The sequence below is a fragment of the Phyllopteryx taeniolatus genome, chromosome 14, assembly GCF_024500385.1.
Source record: "Phyllopteryx taeniolatus isolate TA_2022b chromosome 14, UOR_Ptae_1.2, whole genome shotgun sequence".
Lineage (NCBI taxonomy): Eukaryota > Metazoa > Chordata > Actinopteri > Syngnathiformes > Syngnathidae > Phyllopteryx > Phyllopteryx taeniolatus.
Window position 1 is genome coordinate 15,957,317 of NC_084515.1, and position 15,123 is coordinate 15,972,439.

General features: G+C 43.0%; 1 protein-coding gene across 1 annotated transcript in view; it reads left to right on the top strand.

Moving 5' to 3' along the window:
- Positions 1 to 4,436: 4,436 nt before the first annotated feature.
- agap3 (ArfGAP with GTPase domain, ankyrin repeat and PH domain 3) overlaps positions 4,437 to 15,123 on the top strand; it is a 137,525-nt gene continuing 126,838 nt past the window's right edge. Inside the window, exon 1 of the mRNA XM_061796555.1 lies at positions 4,437 to 5,366. Within this exon, the coding sequence (XP_061652539.1) occupies positions 5,012 to 5,366 (355 nt within the window). The 5' untranslated portion in view covers positions 4,437 to 5,011. The remainder of the gene's footprint in view (positions 5,367 to 15,123) is intronic.

Genomic DNA, 15,123 nt, shown 5'->3' on the forward strand with positions numbered 1-15,123 from the left:
ATCACAGCGTGCATGACGGCACAAACAAAGTTCAAAGTAACCAAGCGTTCATTTTCAAGTAACCTAAACACAGAGAGAATGTCCGACAATTTCCAGTCAAAGGTGGTCTGTGGTCCTACGAGTCCACATTTCAAATTGTTTTCGGAAATTGTGAACGTCGTGTCCACTGGGCCAAAGAGGAAAAGAAACATCCGGACTGTTATGGACGGAAAGTTCAAAAGCCAGCATCTGTGATGGTATGGGGCTGTGTTAGTGCCAATGGCTCGGGTAACTTACACATCTGTGAAGGCACCATTCATGCTGAAAGGTACTTACAGGTTTTGGAGAAACATATGCTGCCATCCAAGCAACGTCTTTTTCATGGACGCTTATGTCAGCAAGACCATGCCAAACCACATTCCGCACGTGTTACAACAGCATGGCTTTGTAGTAAAAGAGTGTGGGTACTCGACTGGCCTGCCTGCAGTCCAGACCTGTCTCCCATTGAAAATGTCTGGCGCATTATGAAGCGTAAAACACGACAACGGAGACCCCATCATTTTATGTGGCCCGTGAAGCAAATTATGTGAATCAACTCCTGCGATTCTTGCTAAAAATCTGTACCAAAATGTTTAATTGTCATGAGTAATAAATAATGCTAAAATATTTAAAGTGTTTTTTTTGTTTTTTTTTTACCAATCCCCCTTTTTTTGTTTTGACAATAACTGAACAACCTAGTATCCTTTACTTCTGATTTCAGAAATGGTTATTCATATATTTGTTGTGTGTATGCAATAATATGAGGCGATTAACCATTTATATGGTTTCACAGTCGTGAGGGAAATCATAACTACAACGTGGCCCGTGACAAAAAATGAGTTTGACACCCCTGCTTTAAATGAAGAAATTCTGGGTGGATGTAGTCTTCACACAGACAGTTTTCTGATTATAATTCTCCTGTTCTTTTATGCTCTTTTATCTACCTGTATGCTTTTATGCTTAGTTTTATCATGTTTTGTTATGTATACAATGTATTGTTATTGTTATACCTTCTTGGCCAGATCAATCTTGGAAAAGAGACCTCAGTGGCAGTGGGTTTTATATTCTGGTTACGTAAATCTTTTGATTGATTGATTGATTGATTGATTCAACTTGTTCTCCAATGTAGTGGTCATTGCACTCCTCGCTACAGTGCACTGCATAAACAACAATGCTTAATTTGCTTCTTGGAATTGTGTCCTTAAATGTATAGTTCACAGCCATGTATATTTTTATTCCATAATTGTTGAAGTCAGCATTGAGCCAGCATAACGGGTCAGCCATTTGCCCCAAATAAGGATGCCCTGCAGGCGACTGTGTGAGTGTTGCATTGGTTGAAAGGAAAGACTCATGCTGGTCGTGCCAACATGATCATATGTCACATTCCACCCACACAATACTTGATTGCATTATTTATTCAGACCACAGAACACAAAACCTGATTATACAACAAGCTACACACCAAATTGATCCATCCTTCCATTTTCCTTCTATCGTGCTTGACCTCATTAGGGTCGCTTTGGATGAGAGGCAGGGTAGAATCCAAGGCCGCATACAGTATAGACCAACCACCATTCACTCTCACATTCACTTTATGTTTTTGGGAATGTGTGAGGAAGCCAGAGAAAACGCCACACTCCGCACAGCAAGGCCAGAGTCGAGGTTTGAACCTCGAGCCTCAAAGACATACTAACGACTAGCGTGTTAGCCACTAAATTGATATTTTTACACAGTTGAACTTGTGCTCTGTGAGCCACCATCATTGTATAATTCAGTTGTTATGTATGCAATACTGTTATGAAATGACAAAACATTTGCAGATTTAACACGTTTTGGAAGCTTCCACATTTGGCCAGCAGGGGGTAGCAAAGGGCTGGGGGGAAAAAAATCGAAAAACTTGACCAGTCGGTGTTGTCCTAGTGGCTCATTGTGTAGAAAAAGATGTGTGTTTGTCTCAGATAGTATTGCTGTTATATAGAGAATAAAATACTCCTTCATCAAACAATTTCACAGTCAAAATTGCAGATTTATCTTGTATTTATAGAATTAGTATTTTTAGACTACAATGCAGCCCTATGGGAGCACAAGCCACTGCAACTGAATGTTGGGACTATGACAGGAAAATCTCGGGAGTTGGTTGGCATGATGAATAGTAGAAAGGTTGACATATTGTGTGTCCAGGAGACCAGGTGGAAAGGCAGTAAGGCTAGAAGTTTAGGGGCAGGGTTGAAATTATTTTACCATGGTGTGTAATGGAAAGGTGATTTGTGCTGTTGTTCGACCTGACCTAACTTCTCTTCTAATGCATGAATGAGAGCGGTGGTGGGGGAAGAGTGAGGTTACAGGGAGAAGAGATGGCAAGGGCGGAGGACTTGAAATACTTGGGGTCAACCGTCCACAGCAATGGTGCGTGTGGTCAGGAAGTGAAGAAACGGGTCCAAGCAGCTTGGAACGGGTGGAGGAAGGTGTCAGGTGTGTTATGTGACAGAAGAGTCTCCGCTAGGATGAAGGGCAAAGTTTATAAAACAGTGGTGAGGCCGGCCATGATGTACGGATTCGAGACAGTGGCACTGAAGAGATGAAATGAAGATGTTTCGGTTCGCTCTCGGAGTGACCAGGTTGGATCAAATTAGAAATGAGCTCATCAGAGGGACGGCCGAGGTTCGATGTTTTGGAAACAAAGTTAGAGAGAGCAGACTTGGATGGTTTGGACACGTCCAGAGGAGAAATAGTGAGTATATTGGTAGAAGGAGCTGCCAAGCAAGAGAGCTAGAGGAAGACCAAAGAGAAGGTTGATGGATGTCGTGAGGGCAGTTGGTGTTGGAGAGGAGGATGCAGGAGATAGGCTCACATGGAAAAGGATGACGTGCTGTGGCGACCCCTAAAGCGACAAGCCCAAAGGAAAAGAAGAAGTATTTTTAGACTACACGACTGTAAAGCAAACCATCCCTGCATACATAATACTTGAATACCTCATCTATTTCTGCATAGCTTTTGAGTAATTCAATTATAATTCTCTCAGGCTCATATTTGATATCCAGCCATAGTCAGCTGTTGTTGTAGTATATGTTTACACCAACAGGTGGCGCTGTTCAAAAACATTATGATGCACCCACCACAATTTAACATTTCCCAGGTGTCTTAATAACATGTCTGTGATATGCTTTTGTCAAAATACTCTAGGTATTAAGAATTATAGTGCAGTGGACTATCCCCCGTTACTTGCGGAAACCTCCACTTGTTTGTGGTATTCTTTCCTTACCCCCCCGTGTAGTTTTGTGTTTCTTTTTTTACCCAAAGCCTCGGTTCTTTGCATTTTCTTTCAGGAAAACAAATACCATACCATGTTTATATACAGTGGGTTACGGAAAGTTTTCAGACACCCTTAAAATGTTTCACTTTTTGTTATATTGCAGCCATTTGTTAAAATAATGTATATATATTTATAAATAAGGGTTGAAATGGTTCTATGCCTTCATTGGAGCCCAGCTGTCTTTGATTATACTGATTGGACTTGATGAGGAAAGCCACACCCCTGTCTATACAAGACCTTACAGCTCACAGTGCATGTCAGAGCAAATGAGAATCATGAGGTCAAAGGAACTGCCTGAAGAGCTCAGAGACAGAATTGTGGCAAGGCACAGATCTGGCCAAGGTTACAGAAAAATAGTTCTGCTGCACTTAAGGTTCCTAAGAGCACACTACATTAATGTAGAAAAAAATGAACTGAGATGATTTTAGCAAATTGCTTCAATATAAAAAAGAGTGACAGATTTAAGGGGGTCTGAATACTTTCCGTACCCACTGTATGTATCTGGATTTTGTTACGATGACGAATCAGGTTGGAACATGGGGTGGCTGCACTTTGAGCCCTGAATCAGAAAAGCGAGCCACCAAAAAAAGACAGCATGGATTCTACTTTCCCTTGTGGAGGCTGCACTTCCCAATTCCACTTTGAAAATAGTGTGCGCATTCCTGTATGTGGCGCATACAGCAGACTCTTCGCCAAACACTCTGGCTGTGCTTGAAAGGGGATCTTGATCTTCACCCAGCATAGGTGCCAAGTCATGGGCGGAGAAACTCTGTCTAGGGGTGGGTATTAAGTACAAACCCATAATCAAATGAAGTTGGGACGTTATGTAAAACGTAACGTCAACCTATATTCAATTGAATACACTACAAAGACAAGCTATTTATTGTTCAAACTGTTTAACATTATTATTATTATTATTGTATTTTTTTTATTTGCGTATAAGGCAATAGGCGACCTATAAATGAACGAGTGTTGTTGCAGCTTGTGAATTAGCATTTTGCATGGCTGTGCACTTCCATAACCGCCAGGTAGGTTATCATGGCGGTTGTTGCGACTTCCTCCTCCTCCTGCTGCTGCTGCTGCTGCTAACTCCCACCCACCCGAATCCAATCACACCCTCCCCCATATCAAGTACAATTACGTGATGGCTGACGTTGGAGCACGCAGAGGAGGGGAGCAGAGGAGGACGACCCGACGTTAGCTTCCCAATTGAAGGCGACCATCGAAGGCAGCGGACCGGGAGCGCCGCCGTTGTCCAAGCCGAGCTCATTGTCTGCCGAGTCGGCCCGAGCCAGCCCGGTTGTAGCTCACCGACCGAGGTGGAGCCGTCGGTCCCAAAGTGGTAGGCGGCATTGTTGTTGGGGGAAACGGAACGCGGGAGGGGGGGAGGGAGGGAGGAAGGAAGGAAGGAAGGAAGGGGCCGAAGAAGACGAAGAAGGGAATATGCGGCACGGCCAACTTTGAATATGAGCAAGAAGAGCGGCGTTTTGTTGCAATCGGCGAGCAACTATTGATGCTTGTGGCGCGACCGGTGCCCGCAGCAGCAGCAGCAGCAGCAGCAGCACAATTCGCGCCGACTTCTTTTGTTTGCTGCTTGCCTCGCTAACAACAACAACAACAACAACAACAACACCAACAAACATCCGTCAAAGTCTCAGTTCGCCACACTCGCACAGAACGATGAATTTCCAATCGAGCGTCCCGGTGTCCGGCATCTCGCCGCAGCCCCAGCCAGCCATGCCCAGCCCGGGCACCGTCCCGGCCCCGGTGCCCCAGTCCATTCCGTCGCAGTTTGGATCCGGCTCGTCCGCGAGCTCCGGCGGCCAGTTCGGATCGGCCACGGTGTGCGGCCAAGCGGGGCAGCCCGGGTCGGCCGGCTCGCAGTTCGTGCTGTCCAACTCGGCCGCCATCCGGGCGGAGATCCACCGCTTCGAGTCGGTCCACCCCAACATCTACGCCATCTACGACCTGATCGAGCGCATCGACGACCTGGCCCTGCAGAACCAGATCCGAGAGCATGTGATCTCCATCGAAGGTGAGTGTGCTGCGTTCACTTCTGGGTTCACGGCCTCAGGCGACAACATTTGGGTCCGCCGCAGCGGTCTTTCCCGACCTTTATTGAGCCAAGGCTACATTACATTACATTAGGGGGACAAAAAAAACTCCTGGCACACAAAAAATGTTTGAAAAAAAAAATATATCAAGTCAATAGTCTACCTGCTGAAGAGTACAAGCAGTGGAAGAGTATTTCATTGCTCTGCCTGTCACTATACGTCACTGGCATAGATATACCAACGAAGAAATTACTTCAATTCTTCAGAGTAAATTTAAATTTGGGACCAATGAATGAAACTGGACAATTTCCAGCAGCACACGTGATGATCTCTCACGTGTGCTGGATCTTGGGGATCACTGCACTTCAATGTCAACGATCACACTTTTTGAGGTTGTGTTTATGATTCCTTGTGCTTCCCGTGGACTGCAACAACCCCGCCTAAAAAAAAAAAAAAACTACGCTGTGATTGCTGTTTAAGTCGGCCTTTAAAATACGCTCCTGCTGTTGAAATTCAAGCATCTTCTGCACAGTGTGACGTCCATCTAGCCACACATTGTTTCTCTGATTTGACCACTTGTCAGAGAAGCTGGCTGCTGTGTGAAAAAGTGCAACGAATGGCGTAATTCAGGAGAAGCAGAGAGCAAACCATAATGGAGCCAATTATAATATCATTGGGATGATTTAGATGGCTTATCTTGCTTTTGTCCCACTCAAATCAAGTCTGTTTTTTGTTTTTTTACCCAAAGGTTGTTGAATTTTTTTCACACTTCACATGCTTTTTTTAAATTTTTTTTAATTTCCCCCCCCCCCGCCCCCCCCAGCCATGCTGAACTCGGCCTGTTTTGCGGGGGCCTGTCTCATGCAAACGAGCCAATGCTCACCCCGGCCCCCTACATTATTACCATGACGACCGGGGAAGTAGCCAGGGGGGTGCGACCGGGTGAATTGCTGCTATTTACAGAAGCGGCAGCCCTGAGTAAAGACCATAAAAGCATCGATTGGATTTTCAATGGAGGAGGCTGCTTTGTCACAGATGTGCAGCTCACAAAAAGATTTACTTGGTTGTATAGCTTAGCAGGCAATTATAAAGTCACACTCCCAATCTGATATGTTTCCTTTTTAAAAATGCCCCAAAGGTTTCTGGCAAACCACATAAAAAAATCCAGGGAGGCTGGTTATCACCATGCCTAAGGATAAAGTAGCTCGAGCTATTGATGGTTGACCTGACTTGAAATGAAATGCAAAAAGTGCGTACTTGCTGTGTTTTTTGACGAGCCTTTTTTTTTTTGTTTTTTTTTCTTCAGTGAGTTGAGTGAACCATCATGATGCTAAGCCGTCATTCGCCAAATAAATAAATTGTGGGTCCTGCTCGCATGTTTTGGTGTGACCCTGTTGTGAAATCTGAAAATACGCTGACATATGCAACGATTTACACTGGAATTGTGAACAAAGTTGCTCAGCTTTGCTACTTTATTTGCATTGAATTACGACTGTGAGCTCTTGACAAGACTGCACGCCGATAGCAGAGACTCGTGGGATATGCTGAATGCCGGCAACAATCACTTCATGCCTCTTTAAGGAAAATGCTGACTTGGCATTTGCTTGATCTCGTTAGGGCAGTAAGCCCAGTGATTGACTGACCATCATTTTGTCGTGTACCACAGCTCATACGTGACCCGGGTAAGTGGTAGAAAATGGATGGATGGATAGATGGGTGCATTCAGGGTACCGCTGGAGTCTTTTTACGCGTTGTGTTAGATTAGTTATCTTTTTGACATCTTTAAAAAATCGTTTTGCGTATCACGGAGCTGTGGCTTCACTGGATTCACTTTTGTCTGGACTGGTGCTGCCTTTTTTTTTTTTTGTCTTGAAGCAAATGGTACTAGTGCATAACAATGAGAAAAAACAAAAAAAATCTCTCTCCCTGAATCTTAAATGCTGCATGTTTTTAAATCTGCAGCCAGCAACGTCGCAAAATGACGTCACTGTCACACGCTGGAGAAATCTATTGGGAGTAGAAGCGCGAGTGTAATGGTTGGAGCAACAACAGGTAAATAGAGAATGCTGAATCTACTCTTTAAACAGCAACATGTGGTCATATTTGATTTAGCACATTTCTAATGGTCAAAGGGGGGCTTCAACTACTTACACAGTACTTGCTCACCTCTGTTGTCTCTCTGCGGGAAAATGGTTAATTGATATTCCTCACCATTCCTAGAGGCACACACCAACAGGATTAACAGGTAGTTTTGTGCAACCTGCATTATCTTTGGGTGACTGCTTTTTTCGCAGATAGATGAGATGACATGCAGCGCTGTAACCTAGAGAGCTTTTGACGGGCGGCAAGACGCGTCTGACTTGCCTTCACCTGCACAAGAAGAACTGCGCCGAATCTCTTTTCCCCTTCAGTCTTGCATCATTTCGGAGTCTGTTGCTAAGGAACCAACCAGCGGATCATGCATTTAGTTGCAAATGCAGAAGAAAGAGTGAATAGAAATTGCAGCCTTTACAAAATGAATTCCTGTCTCACGAAGGTCTCCCTGTGGTTTTGTTTGTCAATAAGCCCATTATTTCATTTGAAGATCCATTTTGCTTTTTTTTTTTTTTTTTTCCCCCTTCATAGTCATTATTAGTATTTACCGTACTCGTTGCATTTCCAAATGGTAGTACCGACAGTTTAATGTCCCCCCTCTCACTCTTTTTTTACTTGTATGTGAAGAAGCTCCTGCAAATTACACAAGCTCATGTCACAATTCCGTATAATATGCAAGAAGGACCAGGTCGGGAAGTGGGCAAAATGGCAGCGCTAGAATATTGTGTGGGAGTACTAAGTGGTCCAAGATGATTCAGTGCTTCAGCAACTAATCAAAGTTGCATGTGGAAGTGGCCAAAAATGCATCGGTGGGGAAAAAAAAAAAGAGTTCGAAAACAACGTTGTCGTGATTACACGTTGGGTAACGCACTTGACAAAAATGAACTTATCAATAGTACAATGCACAAAGGTGTGTCTTTATTAGACCCACTTTAAGGAGACATGCATTTTGTTCCACGATATAATGGCGTTCCCAGGTGTTTTAATACAGTGGGTTATTATGGTGGCGACGTAACCCGAATTTGTATACAAATCGAAACGCGCCGTAATCTACCACTAACGCAAGTGATAATTATCGTCAATAATTGTATGAAAAACACTTCTAGACCATAAACAATCAAATAAAAAGCACCAGGTATGTAACTGAGTGTGCCGTTTTTGCGCTGCATGGCAATACAATACTGTACGTAGTTCAGTACCTCAAAATGTCGCATGCTGGGACTGTCATAAACCGAGGACACGCTGTAACACGTCTCTGACTTGGTTTTGTCAAACTATACCGAGATCAAGAATTTCTGCACACTTTCTGATTTTTCGCCTCACTCAAATTAGCTTGTTGAGGGCTAATGATGCTGCCCCCTCTACTGTTGGGCCAATGCCAAGTATCTTTTTGTTACCATGAGTACCAGTGTAGGCGACTGTTTCAAACGGAGATTTTAACCTTATCTTTTTGCATACCATATTCTTGACAATGGTCTTTAATCGTTAATTCGGTCACGTTCTTCTTATTTCTGCTCCCTGGTACAAATGCACACGTCTACTCCCGTGCGCCCATTACGTTGGACGGAACATGAAACATTTCACCACTCTAAATCAAAACTTGCAGTTCCACTGGACATTGAATATTAGGTGTTGTTATTTGAAGGAGAGTCAGAGACAGAGTAACTGTTCTTTATGACCAGCTTTGCTTCATCTATTCTATTAATATTCCACTAAACAGGCCAGTCGACTCGCTGATGTGCATCTTTGTGACGTTGATGATGCAGCAGAAACGTGGCTGTTTGTTCTTGCGAGCCGCCGGCTATGGAAGGCAAATCTCCGGACGAGACCCTTTCTTTCCTCGCTTGTATGCTAACACCTTCCATGCGCCATACATTTGACTTTTAGTTGACTTTGACCTCAGAGCTCAGCTAAACGACAAAGCGGCAGCCTTAGTGGCACTTAATCGTTGGCGTCAGATGGTCAAAGATAATGAATGTGGTCAGATGTCACTCAGCTCCGGCTGCCTAATTACTAATTTAGCTTACTTGTTATTGATAAAAAAAAAAGACTATTATATATATTTTTTATAACATGGAATTATTGTGGAAATTTTATTTTATTTTTTGATAAAAAAGATGATATTTTGGGCGGCAGCATGGTGGGTGGCCTAGTGGTTAGCACATCTGCCTCATAGTTCTGAGGTTCAGGGTTCAACTCACTCGTATTCATGTGGAGTTTGCATGTTCGCCCACACTCCAACAACGTTCATGTTGGGTTCATTTAAGACTCTACTTTGTCCACATGTGCAAATGCGAGAGGGAATGGTTATCTGTGCTGTATGTGCACTGCGATTGGCTGGTGACTCCGTTTCTTGCCCTAAGTCCGCTGCGAGCGGCTCCAGTGCACCCGCAGAAAACGGATGGCGATATTGAGATCCTAGAGCACACTTTGGGATCTTCTATTGTATTTAGTATTATTTTATTTGATAAGCTTTCATTTTTGGGAATATTTCAAATCTGTTCCTTTTTTTTTCTCCACAAAGGATAAGCAGTTTTACACTGTATTTTGCATTCCCCCCCCCCCATTGTATCAAATGTGAACCAAACCATGACAATAAAACCAGGGTACATACCAAAGCCTGACTTTTGGCAACCAGTTACACTCCTATTTATAACTGTAATTATCTCAATTCATGAACACTATCACTCACACTTACCCTCTGTGTTACTAACCAAAACAGTAGCACTTACCGAAGCATGTAAATAATGATTTACAGGGTGGAGACATACTGTACCACATGCTGTAAACGAGTTCCCGTTGCAATATTAAAGATCGTAAATCGTAACTTTGATATGCGTTCCAGTAGACTAACGGGTGGTCACTCCGGAATGTTGTGTGCATCCATGCTGTCATTACTTTCACCCAGTGTGCCTTTGTTTTTCTCCTTTTTGCTTCTTTTCTCCATAACAGTCCCTTTTTATTTCATTTTAATTTCCAGTTTAATGTGATTTGTGGTGTGCTGTTACTCCCATAATAACTGTTTAGGGAAATTGTTGTTTGCTATGTGATCTTTGATTGTATTTTTTTCTGCTTTATATTCCGGTTAGCACAAGTTCCGCTCCCCCATTTAACAGTTTGCATGACTAACACATATAGCAGTGAGTGGAATTTCCTTAAATTGTGAATGCTTTGTTAGCAAGGCGGTACTTTTCCTGCAATTTCCGCTTTTTCGAGAGCAAGTTATATTTTTCGGTGGATATGCTCCAGCTTAAAGTTCTGTTTTATCGCCGGAGAGGCTACCTTCTCTACCTTGAGTCGTGGCTGTCAGAGCAAGGGGCGGTCACCTGAAAGCCCACCGACGCCTCAAAGCAGTGCTTGGCATTGTACGTCATGACTAATAGGTCTTCACAGTAGGACGTTGTGTGCTCACATAGCAAATAGGGAAGGCAAAAAAAAAAAAAAAAGGCTTCTAACTTCAGAACTCCCTGCTGAAATCCTGATGCCTCATAATTTGCTATGCTAATTTACGTTGTATTACGCTAATGTTGTTCGTCGGTGTGGCGTGAGATTTTTCAATTGTAAAATAGGTTCCTTGGCCCCATAAAGGTTGGAAATCACCGCTCTAGTCTGATCGTGTATTGTAATCAGTCAGGTCAAACCAACATTACATGACAGAAATAATGGGTGCTAACTTACTGTAATTAAATTACTATATTTTTAATAAAATGACTTCCCCCACACCGAAACTTTAGCGCATGATTCGACAGAACGGCGGCATGTTTACGTCCAACCATTCGTGGTACCACTAGCTTGCTAGGCTACATAACATTTTATTGCCTGCTTGTGAGCCGTATCGTATCAAAAATACGTGAACACACCTCAAGCAAGCCTTAAACCAACGTCCTCTCCTGTCCTGAGCACCGGTGACCACCAATACACGTTTTTCCCCATTTTGTCCTTATAGTACAAACTCGACGCACTCCACTCTTGTCGTCGTCGCCACGGTAATGAGTGTATCCATCGCATTTGAGTTGAGAAGATAAAGCCCAATGACCGTAAAAAACGGGATGCGTTGGTATCGGAATACAAGATTTGATTGCAGTGGTCTTATCCGGGCATTACGTGTTATCTGTCTCAGACGCGTTGTCTGTTCCACACGGTTTTTTAAAATGTATTTATTTATTTATTTTTATAATAAATAACTTCATTGGCCGTCAGATATTTACAGTACTACGTCAAAAGACACGCAACAAGGCTAAAAATAAACTAGCTTTTGGATTCAAATATAATGTGCAGGCGGCCACGGGGAGTAAATGTCTTTTGCGGAGCTGATCAATGACGTCATTGATCGGCTCGTCGAATTATGACATTAAAGCCGATCGGCGTAAAATGCTAAATATCGTCCGATACCGATCAGCCCGATTAAAATCGGTGTAAAGTCTACTTTCAAGTCAGAGTTGTAGTTCCATAGCTGATGTCATGTTGACTTCTTCCGACAGCACGCTAGCAGTGCACTCTATTCTGCGGCAATTCATAAATCAATTTCACACAAAAGGCCGAATTCTCTTAATTGATTAACTTTTTTTCCTTGTCCTGGGAATGTTGTAAACTTCTATTTCCATGTCATTGTTATATTGAGTAGACCAATACGTCCCACAGGAGTTGTGTGTATTCATCTCTGCTTCCCATTGTTGACGTTATTCTTTTTTAGATAGGACATCAATTTAGACTGACTCAATAGCACCTCTTCTGGTGAGAGTCAACTATGGCACTCCATTTTGCTAAACACAAAACAAAAGTATTAACGATCAATTACTCAATGAGCTGTTGTGTTTTTTCCCCTTTGAATCTTCTTAACTCCTTTCCGGACCGATATTGAGCAGGAGTTATGCAGTAGCGTGTATGTTCCCATAGCTGGTGTTGCGATGTACTTCGTTTAGACAGCACACAAGTTGAGACTGAGCTTCACTTGATCCCAATTCCTAACATCGACATATGAAAAAATTAACTGACTGCTGAAATCGGAAAGACAAATGTCAAACCACCAACACATCCCAGTTAACCCTGTTTTAATGACACCCATTTGTACAGAGGCTCTGCGGTTTATGAAGGACTTCTGTTCTTACGGCGGCAACATCATTCGTACATACACTGGAATGCGAGTAGTCTATTGCTAACATAGTAGGAAAGTCATCATTACAGTAACCTTCTTGGCCATAAATATTTAACAATCAAATTTAAAAAAAAAAAAAAAAAAAAAAAAAGCATACCTTCCTGTACTGCATAATGATGTACCTGTATTCTTATACCGCTGCACAAACGAGTCCATTACACGCAGTTCGGAACCTCGAAATGTGTTTGTGTTTTTGGATGACAGAATTGCTGATATTTTTGGGGACAATGATAACTTTTCATGAAACAGCAATATGGATTCACAGTGGGGTTCAGTGATCCTTAGTCTTGATCGAAATGTGTGTATAGCGGTCAGTATACTGCAAATGGATGTTTTTGTTACGTGGCCCTAATGTTGTTCATGATGGCAGTTCTGCGACACATATCCATTTTCAGTACATTTTCAATGAAAACCTATTTTAAGCTTGGAGTAACAATAGACAGCTGCAGGGAAACACTCGTGTGTGTTTCGTCTCGGGTTTTTCAATTTGATTTGACAAGGCGAGTTTACATTTGTCACTGCCGGCCATCTGTGTGGGGAAAAAGCCAAAGAAACTCTTCACCACGGCCCTCATTAGATTTCAATTGCAGTCTATCTGTGAATATGGATTCGTAACTTAGTGTTTTAGAAAGGTCAGTCAATACCTCAGGCTGTCTCACCGATACAGTGTCGATTTGGAAATTGTTTTAATTGTAAATGTGAGTGTTGATAGAGTAGCTCAGTCAATGTTACAGTGTACGTATAGCGGTAACTGGTAAGTTAAGAAATTCTCTTACCTTTTACTAGGATCCCAAATAGCAGGCACTAAATTGCATGTTCGCTCCAACAGATTGCGTGTGCTGTTAGTGGGCGTGTTGCGCGGCATCTAAGATTGTGATGTTTTACTAAGATTTCAAGTAGCTGGTGCTAAATTGTGTTGTGTTGTTCACTCACTCCAAACAGATCGCGCGCTCTCTTGGCAACAAGTGTAAATGAGGGTTTTACGGTTCATGCCTGGATCAGACTACAAGACAAATTAGGTCTTTCCCGATTGCACTATGTCAGACTATTGCCATCAAATCTTGCCGTATCTCAGGCAGACAGTGGCAACACTACATGACATGTATTCCGATACCACCGCATCCCGTCTTTTGCGATCACTGGGTTTTATCTTGTCAAATCCAACACTGTCAGAGAAGCGGAACTAGAAAACATTTCACCGGTCAATGCAACTCGTTACCACGGGCATGACAACGATGCGCCGCGGCAATGTGGGGGGGGGGGACAAAATGAGGAAAAATGTATAGTGGTCGTCTTGGTGCTCGGGAGAGGACGTTCATTCAAGGATTGCTTGCGGTATGTTCACGTATTTTTAATACGATACGGCTCGCAAGCAGGCAACACAACGTTATGCAGCCTAGCAAGTGCTAGCACTAACGGTGGTACGCAAACATGCTGGCCTTCTGTCGAATCATGCTCTAAAGCTTCGGTAAACATTGATTTGTGCACATGAATAAATGTGCACAAATCAACGGCGACCAAGAATGTTGACAACTGCAAGTACGGGGGGCGAAGAGCCAGTCAAATACGCAATCCTATTGGTCGAAGTCAAGGTGCGCTGTCGGAAAGTTGTCGTTGATGTCACATTACACGGAAGATTTCCCACAAATCAAACATGCTAGACTTTTCATTTTGGCATTGTAGGGCCAAATCGATGGCTGTGGATTATGTCACACTACAACACACACACACACACACACGACACACTGTCGTTCCTGACAAAATATGTCGGGCCCGATCTGGGAAATCTGCTGCGATAGCTAGCCGATAGCTCGGGACAATATCGGGGCTAAAATCCTGTAGTCTCCTGTAGGTATTAGGTAAAATTTGGCAAAGCACTGGCAAAGCGTAAAATGAAGTTTGAAGTGGCGGAATCTGAAGTGTTTGTCGAAGAGGCAAATAAATAAATGACTTTGTTATCGAAAATAAATCTATCTTTGATCTTTTTGAGGAAGCCAGCAACCGCATAAAAGCCGTACCGGAACCATCACTTCCACACGAAAAAGAAGACTTGGCATGCTAACTGTGTTTGAGTATGCACCTGATATTTGATTAGTCTTCTGGTCATTATTGAATTCGATTTGAACGGAATTATGTTGCCATTTGACAATGTTAATTTATAAAAGGATGCAGAGTACTTAGTTGGACTAGGGCCAGAATCGGTTGTAGGTTTGCTTGTTGTGTCTTTTGTCTTGTCTGGATTCTACGGTGTAATATTGGTTAAAATCAAAAGCAGCACTCTCATTAAACAGACATTCTGGTGCTGAGTATTTGACAAGAAATTGATCCACTGACTAAAAGCAGGAAGAGCTTTAACGAATGCGTCTCATGTGACTCAGAGGTCTGCAGCGCCACTGTCACGCTTTCATTGGATGTGAAGAAACGCGGATTAATCCGAGGCCTTTAAGAAGCGCCCGTGTTGGCGTGCCCAAATGGGGATTGATAAATTG